This window comes from Pantherophis guttatus, chromosome 3, assembly GCF_059756535.1.
Source record: "Pantherophis guttatus breed Tessera chromosome 3, ASM5975653v1, whole genome shotgun sequence".
Taxonomy (NCBI): domain Eukaryota; kingdom Metazoa; phylum Chordata; class Lepidosauria; order Squamata; family Colubridae; genus Pantherophis; species Pantherophis guttatus.
The window spans coordinates 107336903-107355735 of NC_142065.1; the positions used below are offsets into that span (position 1 = coordinate 107336903).

General features: G+C 37.5%; 1 protein-coding gene across 5 annotated transcripts in view; it reads right to left on the minus strand.

The window, feature by feature from the left end:
* The window catches only part of RABGAP1L (RAB GTPase activating protein 1 like), a 213062-nt gene that overhangs the window by 71214 nt on the left and 123015 nt on the right, over positions 1-18833 (minus strand). For all 5 annotated transcript variants that reach the window (XM_034409764.3, XM_034409762.3, XM_034409765.3 and 2 more), the window contains 4 exons: positions 18310-18384; positions 15576-15701; positions 15037-15180; positions 7090-7131 (listed from right to left, as the gene is read on the minus strand). In XM_034409764.3, coding sequence (XP_034265655.2) covers positions 7090-7131; positions 15037-15180; positions 15576-15701; positions 18310-18384 — 387 coding nt within the window. The remainder of the gene's footprint in view (positions 1-7089; positions 7132-15036; positions 15181-15575; positions 15702-18309; positions 18385-18833) is intronic.

Consider the following 18833-nt stretch of genomic DNA (forward strand, 5'->3'; position numbering starts at 1 on the left):
TGAAATTTTGTTGCATACAGCTCTCAAAGGGTCACCACCTCCAATATACACTACATGAACATAACAAAGTAAATAAATAAATGCATTCAAAATTATGCATATACCCACATATAGTTGATTTTGCTGATCAGGATTAAAATAGTTATGTTGTTTTCTCTGGTAACCCTTAGTGGACTTTTGCTGACCCAGCTAAACAATGAGACTTTAAGGATTTGTTTACGGAGAAGAGATGAAATATGAGAAGAAATCATTTGTTGTATTTTAAAACAATAAGTAGTAAGTTACTAAAATTGTTTATTTTTCTTATTGTGATGAAGGAATCATATATAGAAAAGGGGGGGAGAATATGTCTGTCATATTGTATCAGGATTCAGCATATTCAGTCATTTAAGAAACACTTATTCTTTCATAGGTATTTCATCTGAGGGATCAACAGTAGCTATGCATTCTGTATACTTAATCCAATCTGTCATTCAAGAAACTCTAAGACCAGTGTCTGTTGGGCACTGCTCTCTGGTGTTCAGAAGAGATAGCACACCAAATATCCTTACAGTATTTTAAAATGAAATCAAGTCTGAATTAAAAAGAAAAGATGGAGAAGTCAGGGATTAATGAAAGGAGCAAATAAACATCAGCCTGTTCCTACAAATTCATTTACTCTTTAAATAAATAAACAAATAAACAAATAAACAAATAAACAAATAAACAAGTAAATAAGTAAATAAATAAATAAGTAAATAAGTAAATAAATAAATTTCTATACCGCCCTTCTCCCGAAGGACTCAGGGCGGTGTACAGACTATTAAAAGCACAAAGAAAGACATCAGTTAAAAATAATTAAAATTATTAAATAATTTCGGCTCAAATTTAAAACCCCCAAAATTTAAAACACCCAATTTAAAAATCATTACATTGATAGCCTTGCCTGGCGGAACAACAGGGCCTTGAGGGCAGAGTGAAATACACGGAGGTTTAAGAGAGTCCTGATGATCTTCTCAGTAACCACAAGTTTTCTAGTTCTGGAAATGCCTATATGACAGCATGTGCTGGCAAGGATAGAGACTAAAGGGAGTTTGTCATGCATAAACCAGAGTTGTGTTTTGCTTGTTCAGTTTTTGTTGATGCTCTAATTCTGAAAAATTATTATGGCATCCACAGGTAGACTGTGGAAGAACATCTTGTCAAAAAGTTTTGTCTTCTTTGTGACTTTCCATAGAAGTACTATATATAACAAAGAAAAGGGTAAATTTTGTTCTTGCTTTTTTTTCTGTATTAATAAATACATCATGGCTCCTTTTCTCAGTTGTGATTTGCTTTGTTATGTTTTGTGACAGGAGCAATTTGCCTTTTCATTTCCTAAAATGTAGGTCTAAAGCTCTGTTTGCTAATTGGCCATTCCTTTGCAGATTTGGAGCAAAATCCAAGAACAGGGGAACTGTTAAGTCATAAGTTTTGCCCTGAGAAATGGCAGAAAAGCATCAAACCTTGGGGCCAAAACCTAGAATCTCTATCTCCTGTTCTTTTAGCAATAAGAAGAAATAATATGTTTTCGGCCTCTTCATCCCAGCAAACTGAGAAATACTCAGTCACCATATATGGCTGTATCCTACAGTCGCCAAAGAATTCCACTCAACACAGGGATGTTGAATTATTGTAAGTAATTCAGCACCTCAATTTAGCTGAAAAAACTAAAAGACTGAATAATCGCATCACTCTGAAGAAAACAATCAACACTATCTCAATGGTACAATATCTATCAGGCTTACCAGGTAGAGGAACCATAGCCAAATAATTATACTTTACTGTAAAGTATATTAACAAACTCTTGCAAGTCTGAAAGTACAATTCTGCCACTGTCACCTTTGCAGCCCATAACTTAGAGTGGGTCCCTCCTGACCCTTTTGATCTGTCCTCTATACAGTTGTGGCTATACCCTTTTACCTGACCATTACCTAAGCAGCATCTCTTTGACTGGTCCCAAGGCCATTCCAATATATCATTACATTATCTCATTAAAAAAAATGATTTTAAAAAGGCTGCTAAGCTCAAATAATATATATAGCATAAATACAGTAATTCTTACAGAAAATAATGTCACAAGTTTGCTTATTAATGAAAATAGATGTCTTAAGTGTTTCTTTTTCTAACACAACTCTAGATCAGCATCAAGATTTAATGAAAAATAATTTATTTTTTACCTTTATATCTTGCCAGAAGACTCCTAGCAGTTTACTCTCATAAAATAGCAAACATAATATTCTTTAGAAGCCAAATATATTTGCTGAAAATACCCACAGAGAAAAGTTTGAAAGCAGTGCCTAAGATATGCATACAAACTAGGTTTTATAGAAAAACTTACTGGCTGACTAAATTTACACAAAAACTGTTCTGGCAAAAAAAAACTGAAGATGTTTTAACAATGGCTTGTTATATAAGCCATAATGTGAAGATGCACACATGCGAACCACATTATGGCATATTGTTGTGCATGAACCAGGCATTTATGTGACAAAGTTTTTGAAAATGGAATTAGTTTGATAGATGATCTCAAAATTATTCTTTCATAGTAAAGTAATTCCTTGCCAACAGAGGAAATCTGCTAGAACAGATTGAACCCCATTCACTTAAAACTATAATCAAGGAAACTCCAATCTGGCTGAAGTTTGGTGTCCTGGAAGGAAAATCATGACCTACTCAGAAGAACAATTAGAATTTCTAAGATTTCATGTTATAAGTGCTACCTATCATCTAGACTCAACTGCTGTATTGGTAGATATACAGATATACTTTTCATAGGTGATGTTGATATATTTGCCGTTTGTCACCCTAATAGGTAACTTAGAACCTAGAACCAAGGTGAAAAATTTTAAAGTATTTGGGAATGGATCAAGGAGGGATATTTATTGAACTATAATGCAAGGAAAAAATTCTGATTTTTATCTGTTTGAAGATCTGGATCCCAATATTCCATTTGAGATTGTCTATTATTTTATCAGTGCTGAGAACAGCTAATGCCAAGAAGAAAAGTCACAATAAATAAGATCAAAAGTGATTTGTCTACTTAAAGAAAATTCAAACCTAACTAATAATATAAAGTGAATTAAGGATGTTCCCAGATAATTTTCTTCAACCATTATATGAGATAGCATTAACTAAGATTGTTTCCAAATGAGATGACCTAATTCTAACTAAATATAAGAGTAAAGGGTGAAATAAATATTACGTTTTGTGAGCTCCTTATGAGCTTGCTTGAAACGGCTACATACTTAAATTGTGACCTACTCAATTGATCTTCCAGTTTATTAGGAATCTGGAGAGCTTTCTGGAAAATTCTTGTAATTATGCTTTGTCATTCATAAAATAGCTTTATGCTTCTGTACCTTAATAATATTTTTAACTGTATATAGTATATAGGCTTTGGCCATAATAAAGTGTTTTATGAATTAACCTCAAGATGTTTCCTATGGCAATAAAAAGATAATGCTTCAAGATATCTACACATACTCACTTGGGTCATGGAATCAGTAGCACAGAGAAGAATGGGAATGAAGGTCATCTTATTCAAACTGATCCTAAATGATGGGCTCATGATCATACCATCATCATGCCTTACTACCAAAGAAAAATTGTACTGGATGTCATCACAGCAATTGTGTGAAAAGGCTTGGCAGTATCTGTTGTTCTGAGCATTTTTTCAAAATGAAGACTTACTATAATCAATCTATTTAAGTGAAGAATTAATGCTGCTATTAATATTTATAGCAGCAAGCCTGGGGGCAAAAAATGCCCAACTGAAAGCAAAAAGACTATTATGAGAAATAAAAATGCAAAATGAAAAGAATAATTGAGTTGATAAGCAAGAAACGCATTGTAAGCCGCCCTGAGTCTCCAGAAAAGGGCGGCATATAAATCGAACCAATAAATAAATACATAAATAAATAAATAAACAAACAAACAAACAAAGCACAACATTTAAACAAAGAAGAAGAATAACAAACAGAAGAGTAGAAAATACTTTAGCTGTGTTCCTAAAGTACTACAGCTGTGGAAGGTGACAAAGAACAAAGAACTTGCTAAAGGGAATGCACAGTGTGTAAACTTTCCTGTTAAGGAGCTTCAGACAAGAGATTTTGGGCAGGCACAAATTCACAGCAGTGCAAGTGAAGAAATCTTGAGACATATTCAAGAAAGGATGACAATTATACAAGCAGGATAGATACTACGTTATTGTACACATTCTATCACTTGCTAGATATTTCTATCACTTGCACACCATTAGCAAGTCACATATTTGCTACTTTTAAAATAGCATTGTAGCACAATAGCACAATTTGTTGTTCCAAGTTGTGCCAAGAAATTTAAATTCTTTCCATAACAGGTAAAGAGGAAGCTTTGTAGATTGTTATAATCAGTTATAGTCGGAAAAAAAACTGCAATTTGTTTATGGCCAACCATGTTCAGCTGGTGCCAATTACCAGAAACAAAATTATTTATTTGTTCATTCATATATTAATTTATTGAACAAATATATTTAGCCACTCATCTACCAAAGGTACTCTGGATGGCAGAGAGAAATAAAGAACAAAAGCTAAAATTCACAAACACCTAAAAGGAAACTTAAAATTCACAAACACTTAAAAGGAAACTTAAGGACTTGAAGCGCAGTGGGGCACGTGGTTAGGATGCTGGATTGGGGGTTAGCAAGTCCTCATTCAAGACCCGAGTGCTGTTGCATGGCAGGGTGAGCTCTTGTCATTCACTCCAGCTCCTTGACGGGGACATGAAAGGAGCCCCCACAGGCATCCCCTGTGCAACAGTGATATCATCAGCTAATCCTTCCAACCCGGAAGTGCCTTAAACAGTGCCTCCAATATGAACGGGATAGGAGGACTCTGACAAAATCTTAACATCAATCCATCAGGCATATCCACACCCACAATTCCATTAAAATTTCAGTCCCATTGCCTGGAGGAATAACCAAATCATCACAACATTCCAGAAGATCAGAAAGATAGAGACTGTCCATATCTTAGTGGGGAAACTGTTCCATAAAAAGACAGATAGATTGACAAGCTTCCAAGGATCCACAGGTGACACTGCTTCAGCAGGGAGACTTAGAGCTTGCACACTTTGCCTGATCTAATAGGATGGGCAAAAGGCACTGGGAGAGACAGTCTAGCAAATATTCTGGCTTCATGTCATATAAGGCTTTAAAGGTGACATCCAGCACCTTGAAGGACAGCCAGAAGCCTACTGGAAACCAATGCAGTTCAAATAGCAGCGGTGTTACATATGCATACCAGGAAGTACCCAATACTGCTTATGCCATTCCATTATGGGCCAGCAGAAGTTTCCAAATGCTTTTCAAAGGCAGCCCAATGAACAGCATAGGTCAATAGCCCAATTGGAAGGTGATTAAAATCTAAGTGACTATAAGCAGTGCTTATAGTCTAGGATATGGGCACACTGGTACACAAGATAAGCTATCTTCTTATCTCTCAAAGACCTTCCTAGCCACAGCTGCAAACTGATTTTCATGCAGGAGCTGCAAGTTCAAGAGCCCCCGAAACACATCTCTGATTGGAGAAGCACTACCCATCCAGCATTAATGACAGAATATCACTAAATATTTCTTTGTTCTACATTGCCAGTATTTCTTAACTATGAAGTGCAATGCTCATCTTCAAAGATAATAGAAGTTTCTTAACAGAGGAGAGAATCCCAGTATGCCCCAATGGCATTTTAACATTTTCAGCTGGATCAACAGAAATGTAGAGCCAAAAAAATGTCCCTGCTACATAACTACCGTATTTTTCGGTCTATAAGACACACTCCCCTATGAGAATCACTGCCACCCATCGCCATCGCCGCCATCGATCACCACTGCCACCTATTGCCACCTCCGTGCATCCTGTTTTTGGCCTCCGCGTGCCTCATTTTTGGCCTCCACGCATCCCGTTTTTGGCCTCCCCAGGTCCCGTTTTCAGCCTCCGTGCATCCTTTTTTTATTGTTTTCCTCCCCAAAAGCTAGGTGCGTCTTATAGTCCGGAGAGTCTGAAAAATACGGTATTTTTGGAATACTACAGCTAAATATAGAATAGTTAACCAAGGCAGGATATAACTTTGAAATCAGTCAAAGAAACATTCTTATGTAGAAATCACCTTGCAATGGGTTCTCATAATTATGAATATTGTCAGACCAACAGATTCATTTATTTGCTTGTATTTTTACAATTATTTACATCCTGTCCATTTTCTCAAAGGTCCATTTTCTCAAAAGTCTCAAGGAGATTTATCAAGGAACAACAAGCCAATAAAAACAAAAATCCCACCAACTCAATTAACTCAAGCAATTTTTATATTATACACCCTCTTCAGTGCCTTTTTTGAAGGCCAGAAGATTGAAGATATCTTTATTTTAGGAGACAGGGTGTTTGAAAGAGTTAGAACTCCAATTAGAAGGTGCTTTAGTGAGCCCCATCCCATTCATTTCTTGCAGGATGGGGATTCCCAGTGTACCATCCCTAAAGGTTTATAAGGAACATAGGAAAAGATGATTCAATACCTACTTGGGTATAGTTTTTAAGTTGAATTAGAACTGGAAAAAAAACAGTGATTAAATATCAACTAATAAAATACAGCTGAATATGCTACTCCCAGTTAACAACTGCATTCTGGATCAGTTGAAGCTTCTGAACTGTCTTCAAAAGCAACCACATGTAGAGCACGTTACTGTAGTCTACATCAAAGGTAACATGGATAATGAGCATTTGGACCTTTTGCTTCCAAATTGTGTTCATATTAAGAAAGAGTCTAACAAAATAATGGTTTACTGCAGTTTTTTGGAATTAAAAATTAAAAGAATTACAAAAATTGCTCCACAGTCACTAATAAGGGATTTTTTAAAATAAATTAGATGAGAGTACATTCTCTTTTCTATTACATTTTCCTGAAGCCAATTAATCAAAATAGTAAACAAAATTATGTGCATATAGGCAATATAGTAACATTTATGCCACCAAGGTACTTCTGTGAATTTGCTGAAGTGAGTGAATACAGAAAGATAAGAATTTTACAAAATTATCTTACCTTTAAGAGAGCCAGGGCTACATTAAAGATAACATTCAGACCCTGCAGTGTAGAGAAGAAAGAAACAAAAAATAGTATTAATCCAGTTTGCAAGGGATTTAACTATGTAAACAATACTAATAATACTAGAGTTGTGTCAAAGTTTTTATTGATAAACATACAAAAAGCAATATTTTAAAGGATTTATACACTGAAAAAATAACAAATTAGAATTAAACATTATTTTTATTAGGAAAATTAGTAAAAGATCTAAACAATATAATAAAACTAACAAGGTAAAAATGAAAAAGTAGGAATATAATATTGTTTAATATTACCTGTATTTATAGATCTAAGAATTAAGATCACACATTTCTCCTCTCCTAATACATTATGTATAGAATACTATATAGTTAATGGTGATACCTTGTTTTCTATTACATCTGAATTCTTAAATTAGAATTTTGGCAAAACCCAGGACTATGATCTGTGGTTTAGCATTAGCGGTAATTAGAAGTTTTCCAATTGCTTTTCAAAAGCAAAAAATTAAAAGCATAAACAGATAAGAAAAGAGAAAGAGAAAGATTAAGAAAGAGAGAAGACAGAAGTGCCTGTATAAAAGAAAAAGAAAAAAGAATGACTTCTGATATTTTTGGTACCAATATGAATAAAAGAGTACCGTATTTTCCGGCGTATAAGACGACTTTTTAACACAGGAAAATCATCTCAAAAGTCGGGGGTCGTCTTATACGCCAGGTACCCGAATCTGAGTTGCTGGCGCTGACCGATGACGCTACGGGAGCGCCGACAACATTGAGGGGAAGCTGTGCCGATCTCGTCAAGGCTGCATGCCGCTGAATGCTCGACCCATCTGGTTGCTACGCGGAGCTTCCCCCGCCGTCCCAGGCATCCAGGGGGATATTACCGATGCTCCGACTTCCCCAGGTGACCCACAGTGATGGTGAGCCCCACCTGTCTGGGGGAGTCGGAGCGTCGGTAATATCCCCCTGGATGCCTGGAGGAAGCTCCGCTCAGCAACCAGCTGGGTCCAGCATTGAGCGGCATGCAGCCTTGACGAGATCGGCACAGCTTCCCGAATCTGAGTTGCTGGCACTGACTGATGATGCTACGGGAGCGCCAACAACATTGACAGGAAGCTGTGCCGATCTCGTCAAGGCTGCATGCCGCTCAATGCTGGACCCAGCTGGTTGCTGAGCGGAGCTTCCCCCAGGCATCCAGGGAGATATTACTGACGCTCCGACTTCCCCAGACAGGTGGGGCTCGCCGTCACTGGTGGTCAGCTGGGGAAGTCGGAGCGTCGGTAATATCCCCCTGGATGCCTGGGACGGCGGGGAAAGCTCCGCTCAGCAACCAGCTGGTTCCAGCATTGAGCGGCATGCAGCCTTGACGAGATCGGCACAGCTTCCCCTCAATGTTGTCGGCGCTCCCGTAGCGTCATCGGTCAGCGCCAGCAACTCAGATTCGGGAAGCTGTGCCGATCTTGTCAAGGCTGCATGCCGCTCAATGCTGGAACCAGCTGGTTTCTGCGCAGAGTTTCACAGCAGAGAGAAGAAGCTGGATTTTGCTTTCCATTGCAGACACCAGATCGGTCCCCTGCAAGCTCTTGTCTCTGGAGGAGCCCGACCAGTGCCACTTCAGGGAGCGCTTCTCAAAAGATGAGATCTTGCAGGGGGCTGATCTGGCAAAATCCAGTTGCTCCCCGGACCAGTCACCATTTACCGCTCTGAGTCCCAAGCATCAGGAAACGAAGGCTGCCTTGCGCCGCAAATATATCAAGGCAGAATCCTGATGCTGCACTTTCAGCAGAGAGATGAGGACTGCCTTGGCCATCGGCTGGCGCAAATATACCAAGGCGAATGCTCATGCTGCACAAGTTCAAGTAGTGCTTCGCTCCCACACTTCTTCCGGCCCTCAGTCTCTCAGGGAGATACTTGACTTCCTCTCAGCCCCAAGACACTGGCTGGCCATTGAGATGAGAGAGAGAGAGAATGAGAGAGAAAGAGAGAGAATCAGAATGAGACAGAGAGAGAAAGAGACAAAGAATGAAAGAGAGAATGAGAGAGTGGGGGGAGAGAGAAGGGGAGAGAGAAAGAGAGAAAGAGAGAAAGAGAGTGGGAGAAAGAGAGAGAAAGAGGGTGGAGAAAGAATGAGAGAGAGAGTGGGAGAGAGAGAGAAAGAGAGAATGAGAGAGTGGGGGAGAGAGGGGGGGAGAGAGAAAGAGAATGAGAAAGAGTGGGAGAGAAAGAAAGAGAGGGAGAGAGAGAGAAAGCGAAAATGAGAGAGAAAGAGTGGGAGAGAGAGAGAGAGAGACACAGAGAGGAGGGAGAGTGCCTGAAGGACCCCATCCTGTACTGGGAGTCCAGATGATTACATTAACAGTAACAATATTTAATCTTCCTGTATTTTTAAACCTTTTATATGTTTTCGTCCCCTATTGCAGTGCATGTTGTACTTACTATAGCCTTCAGCACCCATACAAAAAAAATTCATATCCCTGGTTTATGGTTAAGATGCCCAATTTATGGTATTTCAGCCAGAAGTAATCTGCATTATACCGGATAATGCACTTAAATTCAATTTAAACCTTAAGCAGAATGGCTTGCCTCAAGTCTTTATGACTAAGCATGTTTGCTTTAACCAGGCTTTATGCCAATACTATGTAATTGGAAACTGTTTTTAGTAAAACCTTAAAAGTGTTTTTTCCTCCTCTTTTTTAAGAAAATGGATGAGGAAGGATATAAGTACAGTGTGCTTTGTTGGCTGGGTAAAATCATTATTGTCTGAACCGTGAAATTTAAAATTATGAAGTTGGTGGTCCCTGAGGTCCAAAAGGTTGGGGACCCCTGGCCTAAGACCATCGGAAAACACATATTTTTGATGGTTTTAGGAATAACTTTATCGTTGGGGGTCACCACAACATGAGGAACTGTATTAAAGGGTCGCGGCATTAGGAAGGTTGAGAACCACTGCCTTAGCTGCTTGCCTTGCTTCGCTTGCCTGAATCCATTCCATCAGCAAGCAACTCCCTGCCTGCAATCAAGCAGGCAGGGAGTTGTGGACTTCAACTGCCAGAATTCCTCACCCAGCAAAACAAAGCTAGCTGAGGAATTCTGGGAGTTGAAGTCTACAAGTCTTAAAGTTGCCAAGGTTGGAGACCCCTGTTCTATTGGGTAAGTTTTTTTCCCCTTTGGGATCTTTAAAAAAAATAGTTAATTGGGGGTTTTTTTAGTTGTTCTTTTTTAGACCTAGCCATTTAAAGTTTAGGAAGTTTTAAATTTAGCTTTCATATAAAAATAAAAATAAAATAAAATAATATTTATGCAGCTTTGTGAGATTTAGTGTATTTTTGTAGTGTTTCACTCTAACTACATAAACACACAAAATCTCACAAAGCTGTATGTGGAATTTTGTGTGTGTAAAGTGTGAAAGTTGGGTTTTTTGTGGCTGTGTGAAGTTCCTGCTTGTTTCAGGGGCCATTTTGGGTCTAGCACAGCTGCTTTTACATTGTGGGTGAGCCAGTTGATGTTTTTTTAATTTTTATTTGGTGTGCGTTGGAAGAGGGGTAGTCTTATACGGTGAGTATAGCCCAAACCCTATATTTTAACAAGAAAATTCAGGGGTCGTCTTATACGCCCAGTCGTCTTATATGCCGGAAAATACGGTATATCAAACTCTTCCTCTAAGGTTAACATTTATCTACATTATTTCTATAATCCCATATAATATTAATAATCAAATCCTAAAACAATCACTTCATTTCTTGCAAATTGTTTTGTTCTTTAAAAGTTTGCTGTCACTGACTGAATAAATATTATTGATTGATTAATCATTTCTTGGAAAAAAATCCAAGTGTTTTCTAAGTAAAAATAAAATTGGCCAACATCTTTTTTTTAATCAAAGCTATCAATTTTGCCATCTCTGCTGATTCCATCAATTTCATCATTCTTCCATTGTAGGTATTTCTACGTCTTCCATCTTTGTGCATATAAAAGCCTTGATACTGTTATCAAAAATAAAAGAAAGTTTCATAAAATATTTTTATTTTATACATGGAAGAAAGGGATGAAATTTACACTGATTATAATTCAATAATATATTTCAGAGAGATAAATTTCAGCCCTTCCACATATACTTCCATTGATTTAATTGCATATTATACCCCAAAATTTTTGCTTTAATCCTTTTTTGTCTGTTTATCATTTAATTTTTTTGTTTTTAAAAATAAATAAAGTTATTAAGTTTTCCAACTGCAGGAAGCAAGTAGAAAAGCAAGCACAAGAATCTTGGTATCCTGTGTGATTTAGCTTGTGATTTGTACATCCATTAAAATTTACAAATGTTGCTAGCATAGTACAGAATGAAATTATTAAACAATCCTATAAATAGGTTTTAAAATAATGTTTGGTAACAATCCTAAGGAAATTGCATTTCATCCACTAGAGGTCAGAACTGTAAAAGTAATAAAAATGAATGCTGAACAAAATTGGAACAATCACTTCAGAACCTCACAAAAACAATAGTCAAATATAAAAGAAGGAAAGCAATGACTTAAAGAAAGGCACAGAACCTATTGTTTAATGATCAGCTTATTTCTCTTTCCCATAAGAATTTACAGTGTTCTTTTTAATAGCCTCTGGTGATTACAGAAAATGAGGCGCAAGGTCAACTTCACAGACAAAAGCCAGGAAAAGCACCAGGCCCAGACAAGATAACTCCTTCTTGCTTAAAAGCTCATTCTGACCAACTGCCCCCCATCTTCACCTGCATCTTTAATAAATCACTAGAGATGTGCTATGTTCCTTCTTCCTTCAAATGCTCTACTATCATCCTAGTGCCGAAGAAACCCTCCATCAAGGAACTGAATGACTTCAGACTGGTTGCTCTAACATCTGTAGTTATGAAAATCTTTGAAAGGCTAGTGCTAGCCCACCTGAAAACCATCACGGATCCGCTGTTAGACCCCTTGCAATTTGCCTACCGAGCAAATAGATCGACAGATGATGCTGTTAATATGACTCTGCACTACATCCCACGACATCTTGAATCTCCAAAGGTCCGCTTTGTATACTTCAGCTCAGCATTCAATACCATCATTCCAGATATTCTTCTAACTAAACTAAATCAGCTAGCTGTACCTGATCACACCTGTAAATGGATCATAAACTTCCTAAAAGACAGGAAGCAGCAGGTGAAGCTAGGCAGAATCACATCAGATACCTATACAAGTAGCACAGGAGACCCCCAGGGCTGTGTGCTCTCTCCATTTCTCTTCTCTCTATACACCAATGACTGCATCTCAAAAGATCCATCTGTTAAAGTACTGAAGTTTGCAGATGATACAACAGTTATTGGTCTCATTCAAGACAATGACAGATCTGCATACAGACAGGAGGTTGAACAACTAGCCTTGTGGTGCAACTGGAACAATCTTGAACTAAACACACTCAAAACCGTAGAAATGATGGTAGATTTTAGGAGAAACCCTCCTATACTACCACTTCTTACAAAACTAGACAACACAGTATCAACAGACTTAAAATGGACACCTAACATTAAAAATGTCATTAAAAAAGCTCAACGAAGAATGTTCTTTCTGCGTCAACTCAGAAACTCCCCAAGGAGCTGCTGATACAGTTCTACAGAGGAATTATTAAGTCTGTCATCTGCACCTCTATAACTGTCTGGTTTGGCTCTGCAACCAAACAAGACAGACACAGATTTCAACAGATAATCAGAACTGTAGAAAAAACAATTGCTACCAACCTGCCTTCCATTGAGGACCTTTATACTGCACCAGTCAAAAAAAGGGCTGTGAAAATATCCACAGACTCCGCACATTCTAGACATAAATTGTTCAACTTCTACCCTCAAAACAATACTATAGGGCATTGCACACCAGAACAAGTAGACACAAGGACAGTTTTTCCCCAAATGCCATCACTCTGCTAAACAACTAATTCCCACAACATTGTCAAATTATTACTAAGACCGTATTACTATTATTCTTCTCATCCTTATTACCTATCTCCTTCCACTTATGACTATAACCATGTTGCTTGTATCTTTATGATTTATATTGTTTTATTTGTTTCCTAGTATGATTTAATTGCTTATTAGTAACCTATGATTATCACTAAGTGCTGTATCTTATGATTCTTGATGAATGTGTTTTTTTTCCTTTTATGTACACTGAGAGCATATGCACCAAAGACAAATTCCTTGTGTGTCTAATCACACTTGGCCAATAAAGAATTCTAATATTTATGATACTCACATGCTAATCTTAAACAGAGCTGTTCTACACTCGCTATAATCATGCAAAATACAGGTAGTCCTCAACTTACAGCCACAATTGAGCCCAACATTTCTGTTGCTAAGTGAAAAATTTGTTAAGTGAGTTTTGCTCATTTTATGACTTTTCTTGCCTCATTTGTTACATGAATCACTGCAATTGTTAAATTAGTAACACAATTGTTAAGTAAATCTGGTTTCCCCATTGACTTTGCTTGTCAGAAAGTTATAAAAGGTGACCCCGAGACACTGCAACAGTCATAAATATGAGTCAGTTGTCAAGTATCAGGGCCTGGTGGCTCAGCAGACTGATAGCATTGTGATTAACACCAGCTGTCTGCAATTACTGTAAGTTCGACTCTCACCAGGCTCAAAGTTGACTCAGCCTTCCATCCTTTCTAAAGTAGGTAAATTGAGGACCCAGTTTGTGGGGGCAATAAGCTGACTTTGTATAAATATACAAAAGTATGAAGGCTATTGCTTAATGCATTGTAAGCCACCCTGAGTCTCCAGAGAAGGGCGACATATAAATCAAATTAAAAAAAAAAAAAAAGCATCTGAATGTAAATCATGTGACCAAGGGGATGCCACAATGGTCATAAGTGTGAAAAATGGTCATAAGTCACATTTTTCAGTGCTGTTGTAACTTCGAATGGTCACTAAGTGAACTGTTGTATGTCAAGGACCACCTGTAATTCTTCCTCTTTCCCTTTCCCATTCCTGCATCTGATGAATCCTGTTTGTTATTTTAAAGCTAAAATTCTTCAAATACCTGTACAGGATGCATTTAAAACAACATTATGCCTGGATTTTTGTAAAATCAGGATTTGTTGAACAGGCAATAGTGGCCTAGTTTGCACATTAAGGCATAGTTTTACATCACATAAAGCAAAAAACAAAAAAATCACTATGGGAACTTTATGAGTGTGAATCAGTCCAACTAATTAATCAAAGCAGGCTACATTAAGGAGATCAGATGAGTAATCAAAGCAGGCTAGACTAAATTATTTATTCTGTGTTGAATGCTACTGGAAATGAGACTAGTTTTGTACTAACTCTAAATTTAGCAGAACCTTATCTATTGGCTTGTTGAAACAAATCAGAATTATAAACTGGATGCATGGTTCATGCCATGTACTGTTCATGAATTATCATTTGCTAAATTACAAAGAAAGCATTGACAGTAACCAGAAGTTAAGGTAAAACTTTCCTTCCAACCAGCTAGGATAGGCAGTTAGGATAGGCAACTGCAATTGCAACATGTGCAAGTGCAAGACTTGCTCTGACTCATTCCTTTTGTGATATTTTTTTAAATCAACCTTTGTAGTTTTAACTATCTTCTAAACAATGAGGAGTTTATTTCAGACAACTGAAACCATTTTTATAATAAGTGAAAGCCTTGAGTTCTATGAATCATTCCATTGTCTAAACAGGGACATCAGAAAGATTTACTCAAATACAGTTTAAAAATAAAGATGATAAGAAATATTGGTGGAAGAACCTCTCACACTAAAACAGGATAAAAGAATGATGTGCAAGTGGCAGTACACCTCCATCTAATAAAAGAAGCAGTCATCCTTGTAACTATAAGCCCAAGAAAAATGACAATTCATTTCATGCAAAGCAAGCTTTTTTATGGATAGAAGGTAATTTTACCTCACAAAGTAGTAAATCAATTATGTGGAAGACCATACAAAGTGGAAACTTGGCAGTGAAGAGGGTGAGAAACCACTGGGAGGCATACATATGAGCTTCAAGATTCTGTTCCACAAAATGGTTATATAAATCAGGCAGCTGCTCCTAGGGAGAAAAGTGAAAGACGAAGATGAATACAACTTTTCTTCTGTAAGACGTTAAATGCATCATCAGAATCTAAATTAACATGCATTGTTTTCTTATACTTCTGCTTATGAAGTATATGCTTATATTTCTACTATATTTCTACTATATTAAGCCAATGTTAGGAAATATTTGTAGAATAAACACTTTGGTACTAAATATGAAGATCATATGTGTTTCATGTATGTTATGTATGTATACCCAAACACACACATACAGGTTGCACATTAACTATCAATACCTCAATTTTTATGGACAGTTAAGCATACCTATGGTAGGATCTGTTCATTATTCCCCCCCCCCTTTTTTTTTTTGCATATTCTTTTTCTAAAACAAAGGAAAATTCCAGGTAATACCTGCATAAGTTTCTCCAGCTGATAAAATTTTCTCCGCAAACCTTCCAAATTGTTTTTATACAGCTCCCGCAGGCCATAGTCATACATGATCTTCACTAGGATACAGAAGGCTTGTTCTTCAGGCATCTGCATGGAGACCATAAGTATAAAGTGACCTCCAAGAATCCTTCTGTAGATGGGTTTATGCTTTGAGTACGCAAAAAGATAGCAAATACAGTCAGGTCCAGAAATATTGGGACATCGACACAATTCTAGCATCTTTGGCTCTATACACCACCACAATGGAGTTGGAATGAAAAAAACACAATGTGCGTTAACTGCAGACTGTCAGCTTTAATTTGAGGGTATGTACATCCAACTCAGGTGAACGGTGTAGGATTTACAGCAGTTTGTATATGTGCCTCCCACTTGTTAAGGGACCAAAAGTAATGGGACAATTGGCTTCTCAGCTGTTCCATGGCCAGGTGTGTGATATTCCTTCATTACCCCAATTACAATGTGCAGATAAAAGGCCCAGAATTCATTTCAAGTGTGCTATTTGCATTTGGAATCTGTTGCTGTCTACTCTCAAGGTGAGATCCAAAGAGCTGTCACTATCAGTGAAGCAAGCCATCATTAGGCTGAAGAAACAAAACAAACCCATCAGAGAGCTAGCAAGAACATTAGGCATGGCCAAAACAACTGTTTGAAACATTCTCAAAAAGAAGGAATGCACCGGTGAGCTCAGCAACACCAAAAGACCTGGGAGACCATGGAAAACAAGTGTGGTGGATGACCGAATAATTCTTTCCCTGGTGAAGAAAACACCCTTCACAACAGTTGGCCAGATCAAGAACACTCTCCAGGAGGTAGGTGTAAGTGTGTCAAAGTCAACAATCAAGAGAAGACTTCACCAGAATAAATAGAGGGTTCACCACAAGATGTAAACCATTGGTGAGCCTCAAAAACAGGAAGGCCAGATTAGAGTTTGCCAAACAACATCTAACAAAGCCTTCACAGTTCTGGAACAAGTTCCTATGGACAGATGAGACCAAGATCAACTTGTACCAGAGTGATGGGAAGAGAAGAGTATGGAGAAGGAAAGGAATTGCTCATGATCCTAAGCATACTACCTCATCAGTAAAGCATGGTGGTGGTAGTGTCATGGCGTGGGCATGTATGGCTGCCAATGGAACTGGTTCTCTTGTATTTATTGATGATGTGACTGCTGACAAAAGCAGCAGGATGAATTCTGAAGTGTTTCGGGCAATATTATCTGCTCACATTCAGCCAAATGCTGCAGAACTCATTGGACGGCGCTTCACAGTGCAGATGGACAATGACCCAAAGCATACTGCAAAAGCAACCAAAGAGTTTTTGAAGGGACAGAAGTGGAATGTTATGCAATGGCCAAGTCAATCACCTGACCTGAATCCCATTGAGCATGCATTTCACTTGCTGAAGACAAAACTGAAGGGAAAATGCCCCAAGAACAAGCAGGAACTGAAGACAGTTGCAGTAGAGGCCTGGCAGAGCATCACCAGGGATGAAACCCAGCGTTTGGTGATGTCTATGCGTTCCAGACTTCAGGCTGTGATTGACTGCAAAGGATTTGCAACCAAGTATTAAGAAGGGAAAGTTTGATTTATGAGTATTATTCTGTCCCATTACTTTTGGTCCCTTAACAAGTGGGAGGCACATATGCAAACTGCTGTAAGTCCTACACCGTTCACCTGAGTTGGATGTACATACCCTCAAATTAAAGCTGACAGTCTGTAGTTAACTCACATTGTGTTTGTTTCATTCCAATTCCATTGTGGTGGTGTATAGAGCCAAAGATGTTAGAATTGTGTCGATGTCCCAATATTTCTGGACCTGACTGTAGCTTTCAGTCAGGATTTTGTACCTGCTGATTATTGTGGAACTGATTGGAATTTCTCAGGAGGATATGAATTTTCAGAATTTAGAATAACAGCTCTTCCATATATTCAGTGCATTCTTATAAATGTGCTTTTTTGCAAAAGTGAAGTGCTAAAAAGGAAAAAAAAATCTCTAATATTTAAGGATAGAACAAAATAAAACTTATCTCCTAAGTAATAGACTAGTCAATCACTAATCAAAACTATTTTTAATAGTATGTTGCTAATTGTGTATAAAAATACAGTGATTTAGAAATTTGTAATTTAGCAAAGAGCAATCCATCTTTTTTTCCCCTATGGTTTGCAACTATGTTTGAATTTCAAAAAATCCCTTTGCTTTGAGAGGCATATATTGTGTATAATATGCTTAATCCTCTCTTCTCAAGGGCCAGTTGAAAGTCTGTTCCATAGTGATCTGGCAATTTTCTTATCTGGGGCCAATCTACAGATTTCAAGTCAAGGCAAGATTATCTACTTTCACATTTAAAGAAGCAAACAACCTCACATAAAAGAAATGAACGGAAGTCTTATGAACAACCAAACAAAAGTCACTCCTGCCTTAACAGATAGAAAGCTTCCTTCTTTGACACAAATACACCAAAAGCCTAGCTAAAAGTTTATCATAATGGCTGAAAAGAAAAAATGTCTTTAACATCTACTCCAAGGACTAAATTTCCCTGAATTTCGAAGAGTAGGAACATCCACTTACTCTTGTAAGTGCCAAGATGAGATTAAATAGGTAGGGAAATGTACAAATAGAAATTTAAAAGGTGGAAACAAACATTTCACCTGCTTGTCTGATTAAACAACAGTGTTTCTTTTTGTAGTGTACTCACATGCAGCAGAAGAACAGCAGCAAGAAAGGAATGACCCTGACAATAACCAATTTCTTCATCATAAACTGAATATGCCTGAAATTAAAAAACATATTTGATTGTAATTGTGAATTATTAAATTTCATGGTCACAACTGAAATGACATGGCTCCCTATGAGTGACTTGTTTTTCTTACATTCTATCATAAAGATGGCAAATGCTAATCTGAAATATAAAAGCTTGAAAGTCATTTTCCCACGCAACAGGGAATTTATTGCTCTAAATTCACCGTGTGCATGTACATTCCGTGGTATAATTACAACACTTTAAAAAGCATACCATTTTGTCATTCATTTCAGACATCGATCACTTGAAACAGCCACAAATACACTGAAGGAAATCAGCTTTTAACTCCTTTTTAGGAGACAAGATTCAATTTTTATTATCTCCTAAAAATTCACTTCACCTTGTGAAAAGCATATGAAAGAGCTAGTTATACCCTACCAACACCACACATACAAATATGTGCTTTAAAGATGGGATCT